Raw genomic sequence first — 19,686 nt, 5'->3', positions numbered from 1 at the left:
AGGGGTTTTATATGAGAATGCCCCAATGGTCTTCCTTATCAATGTAATATTTATTTGTGTCAAGAATGTCTTGTGGGTGGGTCGAATAAATGAATTTCTTCACTTACTTTTACTCATTCCATGTGTAGTATCCTTTTCTGTATATTTGTGGAATCTATACAAGGAGAGAACAGTGCAGCTCTCTTTAGTGATACTTTATCCCCATTGTACACACCAGTAACACACTTTAGAACGTACAGGTGCAGATCGAGCAGCAGATTGAGGCAGAAGGGCAATAGGTAAGCGAGTGATATAGAATTTGCTATTCTAAATAATTTCTATCTTGATTTGAGTAGTATTAGCAGCATTTATAGGGGGTGCTTTTAAACTGAGAAGAACAGTATGGTTATCCAAATTAACCATAAAATCAAATAGGCTCATTGGATCCTATGTACCTCTTTGCACCATTTCAGAACACTGACATCCTCATTTTATAATAAATGTAAATTTGATGCAGGATACCACCAACTTTAGCACTTTTGTACTGGGGGATCCCCTACAAGTTATTTTAAAATGTCCATGAAGCAGAGAGGAAAATGAAAGAGTAAAAGCGAGGGAAACTTGCTAGTACTCTTTCATTTTCCCCTATGTCACATGGATAAGTAAATGCTGCCTGCAAATTATGCTTTGCCGACAGCTTTTACTAATGGATCCCTAAGGAACTTGTCTCATGTCTCAAAAGGAAGGTGGATTCTATATGAATCCATTCGTTTTATGACTGCATGAAAATATCACAAAAGGTGGAGGAGATGAACACAGCCGAGATCTTATCTCCACCTTGTGTCAGAAGGAAAATGGGCTGGAGCTTTAAATGGAGGCATAACATTTATGCCTCACTTTAACACAGCACACGTTGTAAAATGAGGCTTTGTTTCCCTTTGTGAGGTTTCCTCTGTCACCTCCATCATATCTATCTACCCCACCACACACTGAGCTTCATGATATCCACATCCTTAATGAGCCCCTCGCCCCAAATTCCCCAGAAACTTCGAATCCTAGAGTTGCATCTGTTAATCCCTGTAAGGGTTGTACATCCCAAACATTAATCTTGTAATTCACACATGAGTTTATAAACCCCAGAAAATCTTAAAACCCTTTGTAACAATCACTATCAACGATTCGTATCATACATAATCTGTATGTGCCTTCACCACCCCTAGAGGTGTTTTTTTTTGTATCCCGGTATTGGAGCCACCACTCCATAACATCTATTTGGTAATCCTTGTGTGGGCTCATTACCACAAGAGTTTGCCGTCTTCCACTCTGCCTGATAGGTGTTCTATGTCTTCCATGGGACTATTTTGTAAGACCTTGAGAGGTGGTAGCTATCTCTTTTCTGGTGTATCATACCCCCTGTCCCCCAGGGACAATATTACAGATTTTACAGTGCCTGTCTGAGGCCATCACTGGAGAGGATGCGCTGTCCATAGCATGAGCACCTTTCCAGTGAATTTTGTGGCTGGGTCCTGAGACATTCAGAAAGGTTACTGCTGAGAAGCTGGAACACACAAGATGGTGTGTACCACCCGATCTCCAACAGCTCATAAAGCAAAAGTATACACCCACTATACCCCCACTTCACCCTGGAATGGTCAAAATCTGAATAAGGAGGGTCCCTGTGCGCACACAGCAAGAAAACTGCATTTTAGGAGCTCATGTGACGGACCCACAATAACCTACAGAACCTAAAACATCTAACCTAATTCCCCAGGACAACAATATTACGGGAAATGACTCACTGATGCACCATGAAGACTCTATAAATGTAACAAATACTTATACAAAGTAGAGAACGGCGTGGCAAAATCCACAGAGGACTATGCAGACATGTGGCTAATGGCAGCTAACCACTGAGCCACCAACTTTAGAGGGCAAGTACTGCAGCTAAACCCTGGCGTAGAAATGAGAGGGAGGGCCACTCAGAGATTCTGTTACAGGGGGAAGACCGAAATATGACGATCCACCTCCCTGCAGAATGTGAGTGAGTCCCCTGTCAGATGGGAGCTATGAGGGTAACCTGGATGTGGGAACGCCAATCCGGGCGTGGTTCACCAAGATGAACAGTGCTGGGACAAGTTGAAAAGTCCTGACCGATGACTGCTCCCTCTACCAGGTTGGAGATCGGATAGCCCACAAATCGGCCTATACAGAGACAGCATTGTGGTTCACCCAAGTATGATATGATAGGTTATTTATAACGCGCTTAATACCCAGAGGTTTCTAAGTGCGGACCCAGGGTTCGAGCCTGTGTTGCTTCATGCCGTCTTGCTTCCAAGACGAGCACGCTGCCCCTTAGCTATCCTCCCGAGACTGGTATTGGATTCACCACTCCATGAGATTAGTTTGGTAATCCTTGTGTGGTCTCATTACCACCAAGAGATTGCTGTCTTCCACTCTGCCTGATAGGTGTTCTATGTCTTCCATGGGGCTATTTTGTAAGACCTGGAGAAGTGGTACCTATCCCTTTTCTGGTGTATCATATACCCCCGTCCCCCAGGGACATTATTCCAGATTTTACAGTGCCTGTCTGAGGCCCTCACTGGAGAGGATGCGCTGTCCGCCACATGAGCACCTTTCCAGTGAATGTTTTGGCTGGGTCCTGAGACATTCAGAAAGGTTACTGCTGAGAAGCTGGAACTCACAAGATGGTGTGTACCACCCTATCTCCAACAGCTCATGAAGCAAAAATGTACACCCACTATACTCCCACTTCACCCTGGTAAACACCAGAAAGTGGCTTGTGAAATTTGCGCACATAACAGTGTTATGTGAAAGTCGGGGGAGGATGGCAATCATAAATAAACTGTAGAAAACAGTCTCAGATCCCTTAAACATCCTGCGCCATATAAAGTTCTACACATTGGAGTAGAGGATTAAAAACTAGAGTAGTGAAGCAAAACATTTTCGTGGGGGTACAAATATTTTAAAAAACCTAATGAGACTAGATGTGAATTATATTGGCTGATACCTGCCGAAGCTGTGGGAAAGAAATGCGTTTAAGCATTGCCCACCGAGATACTTATTAAGAGTTCATCCTAGCGATAAGTAGGACACAGTTAAATGTACAATCCAAAGAAACAAGCACAAGATAATTACGCTCCGCAGAATCTTGGCAAACCTGGAATAAAGGGGCAAGTTACACCAACGTATTTGTAAGCTAGACTCAACATAGTACCACTGCTCTTAAACAATAAGCACAGAACCAGACACGAATGTCATTAAAAGACAGCATGGATACTATCAGATTGATAGATTAACTAGCAAAGTAGAGATCTGAATCTATACAAATTGAAAAACGGTGCAACTGAATGAGAGATGTGGAAAAACGCATCAGCAATACGGAAGACCAAATGACAAATCTGCAAGTTGATACTAGTCCAAGCACAGATGAAGAAAGTTATTAACAAATACGAGAACCTAGAAGGATGTTCTTGCTGTAATAACATTAAAATTGTTCAGCTGCCAGCATCTACTGCAATAGAGAAGATGGAAAAATTTGGTGAAAAACTGCTGCTTGACATTCTGGATAAACTCAGCAGATTATCAATACTTCCTGGTGGAGTAAGCACACCAGTCTCTCTGCCCAAAATCACCACCAGGGGCCCCTGCGAGACCAGTAATAGTGTGCATCCTCAACTATAAGGACTGGAACGTACTGCTCAAAGCTGCACGAGAGAAAGACATTGAGGTATGGATCAATGACATTACGGATCTTCTCAGACTTCAGCCCACAAGTCCAGGAAACAAGGAAAACATTCCAAGTGATGGAAAACTTACTGCGCAAACATGATATCCAATATGCTATGCTGTACCTGACTAAGTTAAAAAAGTAATGAACAGCAGAAAAAAACATTCTTAAAAATAAATAAATCAGCATGTCATTTGCAATAGACCTTAACAGTGGGTGTGGTACTCCTGCACCTCTACTCCACCTCAGGAAGACATATGAACAACAACTATACATAATGGAGCTCTTAAACACTAATGTACTGGGACCATCCGAAGTAAATTGAAATTCAACAGTCAGAACCAATACTGGTACGGGACATAGAAAACACAGAAGGGAGCTGCTGCTGTGGCCAAGCTTCAGGAATGATTACATTGACTTCAGCTGGGGTATTTCCAGTAAGTTATGGTTGCTGGCTGGTGTTGAAGGGGAGAGCATTATAAGTCCTGATGTTGAATATTTGCTATAGAGTGTGAGCACCACATTTCAGTCCGAGCCAGCGGAGCGACCGCAGGAATCCAACTATTTCACATGTTAATAACTCCCACAGGTGAAGCGGAAGACCTAAAACACATACCACAACACTACACAAGTAATGGATTCTAAATTGAAAGTATTAACCTGGAACACTAGGTGTATTAGAAATAGCAACAGGTTAGGCAGATTACACTATACGCGAAACAACACCAAAGCAACTGTATTCATGTTGCAGGAAACTCACCTATGCACAAATGTCTGCCCGCAGCCGAGGGGTGGGTAATGCATAGGTACGGATCGGCATACTTCACCAATGCAAGAGGAGTGGCTGCTACATATATACACTGATCTCTACAGTACAAACTACATAAAAAAATAATTAATGTAGAGGGAAGGTTCTACTGTTAGAGAAATTAGCAGGCTTAAAATAGTTCAAGAGAAAGCAACTACAACTACCAGAATCCACTTGTACATTAATAATTGTGCTGCTAAAGCCAAATAAAGTACCCTCCACATGCTTTTCTTACAGACCCCTATCACTTATGAACACTGAAAATAAAATACTGGCAAACCATTTACTTCCTATGATGCCACCCAGGCCTCCAGATAAAGTGCGTACCAGGCCTTTTTACGCATGAATCTTGTAAATATGACTGTAAATACGACAGCTTTATTACTTTCATGTGTACATTTACACACAAGTTTAGAGCAGAGGGTAATGCAAAGGTCATGTTACTTGATAGAAACCAGAAGGCTTTTTTTGATTTTTGATTTTTATCTACATGGATCTAACTGCAAGCCATGGATAAAAGCTTCTGAAACAGAATGGACTTCTCTGAAGTCTTTCAAAAATAGAAACTGCACAATGTGATAAAAGGAATGGTTTAATTCCATTCAGCTTCTGCTGTGTTGCTGCTCATGGAGCAAACAGAAGCACTGTGAATATTTATTTTCCTACCATTTTAGGATTGTAAAATTAATAAAATGGAAAACTAAGTTGGAATTGAGAATTAATATCTTGTAATAAATTATGCTTTCTTTCAAGTGAAAGCAAACCAGTATTGCAAGCGCAGTTAAAAAACAAACAAATGAAAGTTACACTTGTAATTGAAATAGAAACTCAGCTAAACCTGTCCCTGTGATAATCCAGATAGGTGTTTAACTTTATGTAGCGCTTCATACATGGTTCATCCAACATCTAGACAATGTGATTATTATACCTCAATTGATACCCAATTAACTGACCTCTGAAGGTTGTTAGCCAATAAGGTAGCTCACCCAATTGAGCAATCGTAGCTGCAATCTGTTCGTGATCTGTAGGTTGCAGGTTCGAATCCCAGTAAGGCCAACTCATCCTTTCAAGGTCGATAAAGGAGTACCGACTTCGGTTTAGTGATAATTGTGATAAATATGTTCTATGTACAGCACTTTGCCAAAAGCGCTATATAAAATAACTATTTGATCATGAGATTAGATATAGAATTTAGCATGGAGTCCTTGCCTCTCTGCACTGTTGTATCATAACATTGGCATACCATTAAGTAGTAATAGCTCCAAGAAATTAGGGCTTTCATTAAACATCAAAAACAATTCTGCTATCGAACCTCAAAACACACAATACAATTCTTGCTTTCTTTACTATGTAATTGGCTAGGTTTTTGTGGTTTCAACATTTAAATGTATACAGGAGAGATAGGATGACCAGACCTTAGAGAAATAATGAAAGGTGTATTCTGTCACAATGCAAAAAGCTGCTGCATAGTAATGATTTCCATACAGTTTTTGCACACGTCGCCTGGATGTCACATACATTTTACGCTCTTGCAAAGGAAAAAAGTCATTTTTACTCTCTTAAAATCACATTTACTCTCAATAGGGAGTAAAATACTCCCACCTCAAAATTATATCTGGAACACTGCGGCATCTCTCGTACTGAATGACCAAGCAGACTTTGTCCCAGGCCAGCCCACACAGAACAATTTAAGGAGATTCTTTAAGTGAACATATAATATCGACTCAGAGATCCTGGCAGTGGTTGCCACTTGCCACTTTGGATGCGGAAAAGGCGCTTGATTCTGTCAAATGCCCTTTTTTTATTTGAAGTATTGAGGAGATGGGACTACACTGTATAAAATGGAAAAGATAATTATATAGCTCGCCTAGAGCAACAGTATTGACAAACAGAAGGCACCTGGAAATAATACCTCAAGGCACTAGACAGATATGTCTCCTTTCTCCCTTTTTCTTTGCCCTAGCAAGCTACATAAGGGAATTCTATAAATACAGAGGGGTACAACTATATCCTCATTGAATATATTGTCCCTATATGCTGATAGCATGCTATAAACTATAATATATAAAGCATCCTCAGCATGATCTACTGCCAGTAGTAGAAGATAATAATAAATATGGCAAATTGTTAGGCCTGAGAATTAATTGTGGAAAATCTGAACTACTACCACTAACTCCAAGCATGCCCCGTTGGGACACACACAGTGATTTTAGATGGAACGCAGAGGGAATGCAATACCTGGGGATTAACATGTGCACTGATGTCACCACATTATATAAAAAAACTATGTTGATACTAAACACAATAGACTCCAGGGTCAACAAACGAGTAACACTACCCTTTCTCAGGCTGCTAAGATATCCCTGGCAATAATGGGCAATGTCCAGACACTATTATATATCTATAATAATGCCCCAGTAATACTGCAGAGGTCTTTCCGGGATCAACTGAAAAGTACCACCGCGTATATCATATGAGACCCTTACAAAGCCCTACGAAATGGGATGGCTCGACCTTCCTGAAATATACTCTTACTACTTAGCTGCACAAGCACAATATCCTACATGGTGGTTTACATCGCCCACTAATTGCCACATGTAACAATTGAAAAGAATTGAAAAAGCAGCAACATAGCCAGCTATGTTGTCATCCATACTTTGGGGCAACAGCAGATCCAGCAAAAGGAAGTCCAGACATTAAACACGACATGGAATGCCTTGAGGAAGATAGCAATACTTAGGGGTGAGAAGTTCCTCTACTCCTAGACTTTCTCCATTGATGCTACAATTGGGATCAAATTAACATTTGGCAGACTAGTCCAGCTCTACTTTGAAAACCTTGGTAACACCAAAATGAAAGATTTGTATTTAGACAGTAACCCGATTACACTAGAAAAACAGAAAAGCAGGGGAGAGATGACCACCATAACTATATTCATGTATTTTAGATTGAGACACACATTGAAGCAACATTCACGCCAAAGGAACTGTCAACATCTCCAATAGCCCAATACATGGTAGCACCAACAACATATAAAAAAGGCATCCAGATTATACAAGATGATTAACTTAAGACCTTTAAAGAATGGCCACCAGATAGAGTGTGACATTGATAGGAAGCTTTGCTAGGCATCCATTTCACAGACCAGAAGTGGAAGAGTAGATGCCTGAAATATCATTGAATAGTAGATAGAAGATACAGGCAAATCCATTTGAAATATTTTCACCAATCATACCACACCGGCTAAACGGCATGCTTATCTGCCAGTGGAACCATCACTGTGCCTTTGATGCAATCACGCAAACACAAGCTTCCTACATTTACCATGGCAATGTCTGCCTATTGAGAACATTTGGAATCACATGGTTAGTGACGAATAAAATTGTTGAAGGTAGCTTCCCACCTACACCACGAATATGGTTGCATAGCCTGTTTTGCAGTAGATGGGATGCTGTTACGCCAATTCCTTGGCATGATGTCCATGGTGGCAAGATCTTTGGTGGCCAAAATGTAGTATAGAGCCCCACCACCTACATTGGAAACCTGGCTGCAGAAACAATCATAATTTGAAGCAAATCAAAGACAAAATTGTTCATTATTGCCTACGCAGAACCAACCCATGGGCATTTGGCACCCATTAAGGGAAATATGTAAAAGACCAGAGGCAAGAGACAACCAGACAGCAGAGAAGAGTGGGGAAAGGTAACCTTGCATTGGCTATGTGATGTATATGCTACACTCAAATGATTGACTATACTTATTAGAAAGTTGAGAAAGACTAACGCAAATCACTATACAATAAAAATATTTGTAATTTCTGTCAATACCCCAACTATATATGACTGTTCACACTCTGTAAAAATAATGTACGTTTCAAAAGGAAAGTTTAAAAAATTCAGAAAAAGCTTTATTGAGATGGGGGTTTGGGGTTTAAAGGGAGATCACTGTCAAGACTATCTGACAGGTTGGTCATGCCTTACTACCCCCAGTGAATTAATTCTTAATCAGGGGATGTGTGTGCATGTCTGTTAAACCTATTGTTGTCAGAGTTGTCTTTAGCTTAAAACATTATAAACCAGGCCACTGTATATTGTCTAAATCATGAAATTACATCAGCCAACAGCTGGCCAATAACTACCAGGGCAGACTCACAGAGAATCTTAAAGGCGCTTTAGCTGTCTCTCTACCCTGTGACAGAAGAAATCTGAGAATAGATGAGAAAAAAATAATATTTGGACAAAAGTCTGCTATTGCCAGGATACATTCTCACATAACACAGGAAGAACTCACACACTGAAAAGGTATCTTTCAAACGTTTTGTAGATGCAAAAATACCTGCTTGGATATGCAACTTAATTTCAACTGACACTGAGTCAAACAACAGAATTAAAAAAACAAATTGAGTGTGCAAATGAGCACATCATATCCTAAAACGATATCAATTTTCCTTTTATTATTCTTTTCAAAGAACTAAACCGCCATCATCACCGGGAAAGCCAAAACAATCAGTTTACATTTCTTTGCCAGGGTATTGTGTTTCGAACTCAAATTCAAAGTTATGATTCACAATATCAGTTATCAGTATTCTCCAATGGAAATTACACTCTTAGGTTGTTATTGATATCTTCACATCATGATCAACCAACCCCGCCCCTGGCCTATAACTTCCTCTGTGTTCCAATACCCTTGGAACTACAGCTTAAATATTCACCCTAATGACTAGAATGATCTAGGAACTTCCATGCCTGTGCATTGACCATTAAGCATTATCTCTATCTCACTTTGATATTTCATTAGGTTATGTTGTTTACTTATTGATGTTTTAAACCACACCACACACTGCATAAGCCAAGACCCAGGGCTATAGTAAAGGCATAAGAGTGGAAGGTAAGGAGGCTAGGGCAGGGAAATTGTTGGAAGACGCATGAAAAGTACAGACAATCACAGCTAAGGTCGCATTGCAGATGCTTTTTGAACATCTATCCCAGTTTAATTATCCCAAGAGGCAAAGTGAATCCGAGATTGGATATTAGGGCATTCTATACAGTTTTCTCCAAGAGATGGAAGGCTAGGCACAATAGTGCAGCATTCATTCCCTTGCAACCTGTTGGAGTTTTATATCACAGGCCAAGATGTTCAAGGTTTTTGTGCACATTGACTCAAGACTCTTATCACAATTGCACTTTTCTTTGATTTTTTAAGGCCGAATTATTGCTCTTTTTACTGAATTACGATTCCGTGGTAGGGTGTAGTGCCCAAATAACTTATTTAGGAATGTAGGGTGAGCAAACCTTATGCTTTTAGGGGTCAGTAATAGATTCCTTTCAGTTCTGGACCAGTTGTAGTTGCTCAATATTTTTATCTATACTCTGTTATAACAGTTCACATATATAGGTCCAGGTTAAGTCTAAATCGAGAGGTAGAATCTTCTCGAGGGGGTGGAGCTTGCGCAGTATGTCTTCTGTGACACTCTGCTCCCTCGCGGTCTAAATGGGAGCCAGCTAAAAGGCAGATTTATTTTAATTTCTGTCAAGCATGATATTGCCCTACGAATCTAAGTCTGTTTATGCTGAAATGTATTTGCGTGTCACCGGAATTCATCTGAAAGGAAATCTTGTGTTGACCCAACAAACAGACCTGTGCTGCATTTATATCATAAAAATATGTAATAAATAAACTGCAGTCAGAGTACCAAACTCTGTGGTATGCACCTCATGTTGTTTCAAGGCACTCCAGTGAATTGCCTGGCATTCACCTATAATAATTGGTTACAAAGAGTGATGGCTAGCACTGCATGAATTGTTCACTATACACATACTGAACTGAAGCCAATGTAAAAGAGTTGTGGGATTCACCATTTCTGAAGACGCAGGTAGGTCAAGAGGTATCCAGGCTGCAGACTAATTTTGGTTAAGTCATTTTGGCATTACTCCTTGTTATGGGGTACCAGTGTTTCCCTACTTTTGGCAGATCTGAAGCTGGACTGATGATTATGAAAAGGGAGTTTGGTTCACTGCCGCAATAGCAGGTGAACTCCTTTTACATGATTTTTGAGGTTAGTTATAGGTTGATATTAGTGTCAGAATTGTGGTTAGCATGCCTTCTATTCCCTTGCAAAGGATGGAATGATACATTGTATTATGGTGGGCTGCTGGAATAGCAGGTTGATAGGTGATACGCTTCTGAGCTAATATTGTAGTCCTCTTTCATTATTGCCAACTCTCAACAATCTCAAGCTGCCTGTTCACAGGGATACATTTAAGCTGAGGTTCTAGGGATGTCAGTTAGGTGTCAACATAGTTGGGAACTGTTGCCGCTGGTTCACTCCCTTGGAAGGCCCAGCACTGCCTTTGCAGCCATTGGCTCAGAGGTCAAAGGAGCAGCACCAGCGACAGAAAGTAAATGTAGTTTCCTAAGAGCCACAGAGGCATGTGAGAATGAGCCTTCCACGTGATGACCATCCATACCATGTTAGGCCTAAGCTAGAATAGCCTATATATAGGAGGCTGCACTTGGCCTATTTTGGTTGCGCCTGGGTACGTGATTTTTTATTTAGTGTAGCGCTTGAAGCTATAACTAGTATACGATGGATACAATTACCATGTGAAACTTTATTTGCAAAAGGCGGCTGTACCCCTGGCCACTGATGCCTTGCTGGGTGATTCCCTGCATCTATGGCATACCAAGGCAACAACCCAGTAAACAAGTGAATGCTAACTTAAGTAGCTGTTTGTCTGCTTTTGTAATTATTTGTGCTTCTTGTATTACTTCTGTGATATCATTGGGGTTAAAGGTCATGTGATGTTGGTAACAAAGATTCATGTGTGACCCATGTGATCTTTACAGCGCTTTTAAATTACTCTGGCATTTAGACAAATTGATGTTCCTGTGAATGTATTCTCTGCAGTTGCATACACTTGAGAGATCAACTGTTTTCTCCTCTTCCAAGGTACTATTAATTCCATTTGAGCTGACCTCTGCTTTAACATTGAACCATAAGTCTAAAAATCTATTTAAAGGTGACATCAAGCCACGGTGATAACTGAAGCACTCCTCCACACCAATCCATTCTGTAACAACCACACATCAAGAACTTTGTGTAGCTGACTGGTAGCCAAAAAGCCCTTACCAACCATCCCTGGCATACTTTACCAAAACAGGTGTATTATTAGCCACTCCAAAATATGATGACAGGGCATCTGCAACAATGTAATCCAATATTGATACCTTTTAAAAATGTACTGTGAGCCGAGGTATCCTACCTCGGCCACTGGTAAATTAAGTCAGGGAGTTTGGGACAAGATAGCTTACAACAAAAGGAGGAACAAACACTATCAGATGTCTGGAACCGCTGACTAGAACATACAGCAGTTAAATCTATCAATGCGGGACTGAGACAAGACATGTCCATGGGTCCATTATTCTTATGTTTAGGGTGTAGACATTTCCTAAAGACATGCAATGCACAGAGGGAAAAAGCCTGGACGCCGATGCTTTGGAAAAGCAAAGGTTCAACTCAGCATCATTTAAAACTATTTAAGAGTAGAAATTCTACAATTGAATCTGATGATTTGGAAATCCTTAGTAATTGTCCCTGCATGTTGAAACAAAATAATCTTCAGTACTGTCCCCAGAGCTGCCCATTAACAACTCAGTGGGGCACTGTCACAGACCCTAAATATTGGACACTGGGTACAATCATTCACATAAACGCACACTATGCCAGTAAACCAAGAATTCTTCTGGTAATTATTATAATGTAGCATTATTTATGATTTCAGCAAAAAACAAATATGTGTTCGACATGTCTTTTATGAAAACAATATCCCAGGTGTGTACACTGCATATGACATCTGTAACCTTCCAAATTATAGAATTTTTGCATACCTCTTTGTCACATATAGGCGCACTATTGAGCCAAATGTAATTCTATAATGTTAAAAGTAAGCCCGCATAGCTTTGTACCATCTTAACATACCTTCTTTTAAGGGTGTCCAAGAAAAAGGATCAAGAACCTGAGTATTCTGGAATTGTTTTTGGCATCTTTCATCTCTTACTCACTGAAGGTGCAAACGAGAAGTTGTTGCTCCACTCCAAAATCCCTCTCTAGGTGGGGGGTTACAGCCTTATTGGCAAAATGCCTCGTTCTCTGTGCCCTTTGTATGCAGATTTTTAGTTTGAAAAAGCGCTTGCATTACTATCCCTATAATGCATAAAATTAAAATGGCATGTCAATAAAAGCCTCTCTGTTGAACAGCTTACAACAGTATCACAATGTTTTGACTTCTTCAAGAAAGTCTGCTGATAGAGGGTTGTAAAACATTCTAGCAGACGTTACATAGCACAGAAAAGATACAGTTCTAGCAGTACGCCTGAATTTAGAGATCATTTGTCTTTGGCCTTGAGGAGAAACAGCATTAGGACTTGCAAATCAATGTGTATTTGTGCAGTTTATGATACATATAGTCTGTTCCTGTGGACTGAATGACTGCAAGGAGCACTAAATATATAGGGTTAATCATCTGGTGGGTGTCTTTGTTAGTCTTCAGAGTGCATGGCAGTGCTGATGTTTTGAGTGCTCTATCAGCTACGTGCTCTATACGCTAGGTCTGCTACAGGACCAGAGTCCTAAACCAGTTGTTCAAAATGAACTGAGAGTACCTCAATAAACAGGTTATCGTTCCTATTTCAGACACAATACAGGTGAAAACCTGCTTCTGGCGAGGTTCTGCACATCCAAGCCTCAGCAGGAGCACAATCTGGGTTTCAATATGTTTTTTGATGCACGTTGAAAGATCTTCAAAATTGAGTAAATATACCCCCTTATTTAATTATGTAAATAACAGGCTGATGGTAGTAATGGTAGGTCATGGGTTTTGGAAATAGCTTTTTACTTTTAATAATAATTGTGAAATTTAGATTGTCTGTCCTTCTGTTTAGTTTATTAGGATGCGTGTATTCCATACCTAAATATTTGAATTTCACCATGTACGTTTTCTGTTTATTTCAGCTTTAAGTTCCCCTAAACCTAACCAAATGGGGGGCCCCAGCTCAACCGTCCCATCGCCTGGACTTCCTTCGTCTGGACAACCAAATAAGCAGCCCCCAACCTCACTCAGCTCTCCCAATCCATCACAAACCACTGCCACCATTACCACCTCTACCACATCAACCACAACCCAACACCACCCGCCACCAGAGCAGCGCAAGGAGAAGGAGAACGAGAAGGTTAAAGAAAAGGAGAAGGTGAGAGTGAAGGTGGAATCTCAGTGCGCCATCAGGAAGGAGAAGGGTGAAGCACCTGCAACAACAGCTGCCCCTTTACCTGGCATTGAGTATGTTGTAGACCCAGCCCAGCTCCAGGCTCTACAGGCGGCACTCAACTCGGACCCCACTGCCCTACTGACAAGCCAGTTTCTGCCCTACTTTGTGCCCGGTTTCTCTCCATATTACAGTCCCCAGATGCCTGCCAGCTTGCAGGGTGGATATTTGCAACCCATGTATGGTATGGAAAGCCTGTTCCCTTACAACCCTGCACTCTCCCAAGCTGTGATGGGCCTTTCCCCTGGTTCCCTGCTGCAGCAGTATCAGCAATACCAGCAGAGCCTGCAAGAAGCTTTACAGCAACAGCAAAGGCAACTTCAGCAGAAACAACAACAGCAGCAGTTGCACCATCAACAGCTGCATCTCCACCACCAACAGCAGCAGCAGCACCAGCAGCAGCAGCATCACCACCATCACCACCACCATCAACAGCAGCAGCAACAGCCACACCACCATCATCACCATCACCATCACAAACAGCAGCACCACAAACAGCAGCAGCAACAGCCCAAAGCAAGCCAAACCCCAGCCCCCCGGGGGGCTGCCTCCCCAGACCCTGCCAAAGAATCCCCCAAGTTGGAAGAGCAGAAACCCAAGCCCCCTGAGGTGCCCCTCCTTTCTAACCCCCAAGAACAACAAGTAGTGGAAAGCAAATGTGCAGACTCCCTTTGTGAGCCCTTCATTTTCCCAAAGGTGCAGTACAATTTGGTCTGCCGGAAGTGCCAGGCAGGCTTCAGTAGCGAGGAGTCGGCCACGGACCACCTGCAGTCTGTCTGCTTCTTTGGCCAGTCAGTGGCGAACCTGCAAGAGCAGATGATCCGCGTCCCTGCAGGGGGCAGCAGGTCGCACCACTGCCTGGCATGCGAGGCCACTCTCTCTGGGGACGAAGCCCTGAGTGAACACCTGGAGTCCTCCTTGCACAAACAAAGAACAATCAAAAGAGCAGCGAAAAACGCCAAAGAGCACCCCAGTTTATTACCTCACTCTGCCTGCTTCCCCGACCCAAACACCACATCTACCTCGCAGTTGGCCACTTGTGCGAATGACAGATCCCCACCCCTCTCCTCTTCAACCCCCCACGCCTCCATCCAGTCATGGCCTCAAGTTGTGTCTAGGGCTTCAGTTGGGAAGCCACATGTGTCCTCGCCATTTCCCCCTCTCTCCTCCTCCTCAACGGTTACCTCAAGTTCATGCAGCACCTCAGGGGTCCAGACCTCGGTACCAACAGACGGCTTCTCTGAGGAGTCGGATTCAGATGTTAGCCAAAAGTCCGACGGGCCAGGAAGCCCAGGGGAGGGTCCTGAAGACCCCAGCTGCTGTCAGGACAATTCTAGAGTTAGTGTAGGAACAGACTCACTCTGACTGTAAAGCTTTGAAGATGGACAAGAAAATGAACTAAAAGATAAATTTAAATTAAAAAAGGTTAATAACAAAACCACTTTCAAAAACACGAAAGACTAACTGCAAATTCCAAAGCTTCTAACCAAAAAAACGGAGAAAAAAAGAGCAAGACTGATGTGTGGATAGCTTTCCCTTGACCCTCCGCCAGCACTGCATTCTGTCAAACCTTTCCCTCTTTTTTGTAAAATTGCAAATGGTTTCCCCCTTTTATTCTTCGGAAGGTACTGATGACCCTGAGAAGAGCTTGAGCTCCACATGGAGTCTATAAGGCCACTGGATTCCACTAGCGCCTGTTCTGTCCTGCTTGTGACAAGCACAGACCACCTGGCTACACAGGTGTGTGTGTGCACCGGAACACAGATTGCCACTTCCACTCTCCAGTATCACAATGGTCCAGCAGTTCTTTTGAAATGCAAGAAAATTAAAAGTGTAAATGTTCTGTTATGCTTGGGTCACTTCCTTTTGATTCTGTAATTCTTGATATTTGCAATCAAGTTCAGGCATTTTCCAATGCAGCTGGCGGTGATATAATGTTGCCGATTTGGACATTGCACACGATGACAAAATATAATTAATCTATTTTTTCTTTTAAAATCACTTACATTGTTTCATATTTGACTTCAATTATAAGCACAACATAGCCAACATGGTTGTCCCCCAACGTTTTGGTATGTTACCTAACACAGGTGACATGTGATACCTAACACTGTTGACATGTGACGTGGCATGGATTCTGGCTGCAGGGCAATAGATCTTTTCTAAAGGATATTGTCTGTCTTGTATCTTGAATCAGTACTGACCCCAATGGAGCGGGCATGTTCTCTGGCATGGGTGGAGAACCCCAAAACGACTCTGTCCAGGTCAAACCAAGATAGGAGGCAACACTGAAAGCCATGCATATATTATCTGAAATAGGCATTCCATTGTAGGAGAGGGAGAGAGAGAGAACACATTGATCGTTCTTGAGGTTGTATTGTATACCCACAAGAAACCGCTCAAATGGCTGAAGTTGCACAATACAAGACCACTTTACATTACATTATATAGTATACATCTATGGACTTAAGGGAGTAAACAGGGAATATGTGGCCCAAAGGTATAGGGTAAGGGTTATATTGTCTTTTTTCCGCCACTGATCATCTACTGTGTATCGCAAAGGTGCAGTCAGTATTTAATTTATTATATCCCTTTAGTTATTATTCAAGAACAACTCCAACTAAGCATGTATGAGATGTCTTTATGAGAAATATGCATTTAACCTGATAGAATGGTAGATGGCATTGAAGGAACCACTATGGAAACAAAATGGTGAATACAACTGCCGTTGTCACTGCTGTGCAAGAGAGGAAGTCTGGCCCCCTAAGTACAAGAGACCATTTACATTGACGGTATGAATGTATGCATATATATGTGTGTATGTGTGTGTGTGTTTGTGTGTCATAAATCTAAATGTTCTCTCATACATATAAAACCTGGATAGCTAAATACATGTTAAACAGTAAACATGTAAATGCCATCTCAGGATTTGGAAACACCTATAAATTGGCCTTCATTCTCATGTTTTGGTAAAGCCTTTATACCTCTTTCGTTATGCACACCTCCTTCGAGCATGCACACCTAGTTATGTAATGTTCCCTCAATTCTATAGTTTATAGTGCTACGGTACCAGTTCATCTTCTGCTGCCATATTTATTATGAAATCTAATGAATGGAACAATCTACTAGCCACTAAAGAGGCCGTTTTTTAAGAACATCTGAACCCTCGCTCTTTTCTTAACAGAGTACAAATGTGGGAGTAACTTTTATAACTCTGCGAAAGAGTTGTACAAAATTGTGCTGCAAATCGGCCAGGAAGAACAGTGAGTTCAAAAGCTACCATTGTGATGTCTTTCTAATGCTTCTATAAATCAGTTGCACCCCTAAATAATGGACCCCTTGGAAAGTGAAACGTTCCAGTGATTTAGCACCCATGTTTTTAAAACTAAAACTCATGAACAAACCATCAGTGGGTGTTGGAATGTTTAAACATTGTCAATGTAGAGAGTTTGAACTATGCTGATATTTCCAGGCATGTCGAAAGTCAGTAGCTGTCAGAAATAAAGAAACCACATCTAGTAGATGAAATGTGGATCTGTCTTGCAAGCCCATGGTTGTGATTGCATCAACACCATCTAGCAGAGTTAACAGCATCCACGTTTAGCCCCGATATTATTACTGGGACTGACGTCACAAAACCTTTGACATCCAATGATAGGCCCATTGTATTAATTTTGAAAAATGTTTATTGCAGTATCAAGGATGCAGCATGGACTTAAACAGGCAAAAGTAATAGATCCAAACAACCCACTATAAAAACCCATAACCAAAACATGTACAAATGCTGCCAGTTTTAAGTAGTATTTCCCAGTTGTAAGGTGCCACACATTACTGAAGGAGAAAGTGTCTAGCACTAAAAATCCACTCTTCCAGGTTACCACTGGTGGTAAAATTACTATCGCTAGTACATTTATTGCCAAGCCATTAATATTCCCAAATGCAGAAAATATTCTGCTTAAAACTGGTGGTAATCACCACCAAAATAAGATCACATCTGAGCTCATCCTAACAAAGGGTCACAACCAAAACTAGCAGTTGCTATCTTAGGTGTTTGCTACGTTTTACATATGTGGTCGCTCAAAGTATGTTTTTACTGGCAGCTGGACATTTTCACTATACCTGTATTTCTTTAGCTGCTGATAGTGCAGGAATGTACCACCATCAGTAATGCCATACTGCCACAATTAATAAGGTAAATGCAGTATGACCATGATCATTTACTACTGGTTATATTATGTAAACGAAATGACCCCAGTCTGATTAGTTAAAGCATAGGGGTTGTAATTTGCAGCATGCCACCTTAAGATAATCTTAGCCCTACAAAGCCACAATTCCCCAGAAGCTCTCCGCAGCACTAAAGAAGTCCCAAGCGTAGAGAAGGGTTTGTGGCAGATGAACTCCAAGAACTAAAGCTTGCCTTTTATCAAACCAAGGGAAGCCAACGATGCTGTTATGTAACCCTTTTTAAATTGAAATGTATTAAATGCACTTAAACAATAGATATTCCAATTACCCAGCTCAGCGGTACCTATGTGATTGACCTCACATCAATGAGAAGGTAAGTCAATCAGGCCCAGAGTCGCCAAAGTAGTTGCTCATTACCTCTGATCTAGAAGCAAAAGAACCATAAGCAGTAAACTGCAACATCCAACCAAAATAAAATAGTGCTACCAATAAAATCGAAATTTGTATTTAATAAAATCATATAATATATAAGTGAGCAGCCAATAGGTCGTTTTCTTTGGATATATTTTGAATGTGCTTTCTGCAGCAGTTCTCGTCCATCAGCCTCTATCAACGTGGCATCAGCATAATAAGGCACAGCTTTCTAAGTCTGACAATAATGTAGCAACAGAAATCAAGGAGCCCTGAGACAGACACCAGGGAAGAAGCATAGGGTAACAGCAAAGACAGAGCTGAAGATGAAGCGCCTCATTTTGAATTTAGTGGGATGAAGTAAATTGGTGGGCAGTTGAATTGCTGCAAATTTGATTGTATACGCGTATTAAGAGATATGGGAAAATGCTGTGAACTATCAGATATCCAATTGTTGGCTACATACCCCAAACAGCCAGAAAATCTATATGGTGTTACCAGCAATCGCAACATGGGCTATATCCTGGTCTGATCAGTCTACAAAGCCATAGTGTACGCCTAAAAGAGGACCAAAATTACACTGTAAAAAATGGCAAAAAAATAAAAGTGATTTCAAATGAAAAAGTTAAAGATTATAATGCAAGGAAGTGGCTTTATTTATGTATGCCTGACCTTATGTCATTTCATCCCCATGTGTGATAATGTACGAATGCCAGCGTGCACTCAAGGTCACATAACATACCACTCAGCTGCACTGGAAAATGCCTCACCTAAATGTTTGAAACATTATGTAGTTAATATATATTTTTTTAAAACACACAATGTTTTTCCGGGAAACCTTTTCTCTTTTGTACTGTCGTTATCGGTTCGAAGTGAGCAGAACTTCAGGGTGTGAAGCGTGAGCCAACTCCGTTGCTGCCTGGGGATTAAATTGAAATATCTCTGCTGAAGCCAATGTTTTTTTCTTTTTTCTTTTCAAAAGGGGGGAATTCCCAGCACACTTTTACTTTGTGGGAAAACCAAAACCTATGAGAGATCCAACACACACAGCGTTTACGGACTCCTAGCTGAAAATACAAAACAAGAACAGGTTTTAAAAGGAAAAAAAACAGACTTCTGTATTTATGGTAGCTCTGGCCATTTTTTGGTGTTCAGTAGGTTGTTGCATTGGAAAATTAACTTTACTGTAATCAGTATGGTAGATTTAAAAGAAAAAGACTTTTTGTGTACATTT

General features: G+C 41.1%; 1 protein-coding gene across 1 annotated transcript in view; it reads left to right on the top strand.

Annotated features, from left to right (window-relative positions):
* The window catches only part of ZFHX3 (zinc finger homeobox 3), a 465,985-nt gene extending 446,583 nt beyond the window's left edge, over positions 1–19,402 (top strand). The window contains exon 10 of the mRNA XM_069635510.1: positions 13,546–19,402. Coding sequence (XP_069491611.1) covers positions 13,546–15,221 — 1,676 coding nt within the window. The 3' untranslated portion in view covers positions 15,222–19,402. The remainder of the gene's footprint in view (positions 1–13,545) is intronic.
* The last annotated feature ends 284 nt before the right edge of the window (positions 19,403–19,686 follow it).

The sequence above is a fragment of the Ambystoma mexicanum genome, chromosome 1q (assembly GCF_040938575.1).
Source record: "Ambystoma mexicanum isolate Mex_15411 chromosome 1q, UKY_AmexF1_1, whole genome shotgun sequence".
Classification (NCBI taxonomy): domain Eukaryota; kingdom Metazoa; phylum Chordata; class Amphibia; order Caudata; family Ambystomatidae; genus Ambystoma; species Ambystoma mexicanum.
The sequence above is the reverse complement of the archived record's forward strand: the minus strand, read 5'-3'. Positions and strand labels throughout refer to the sequence as shown.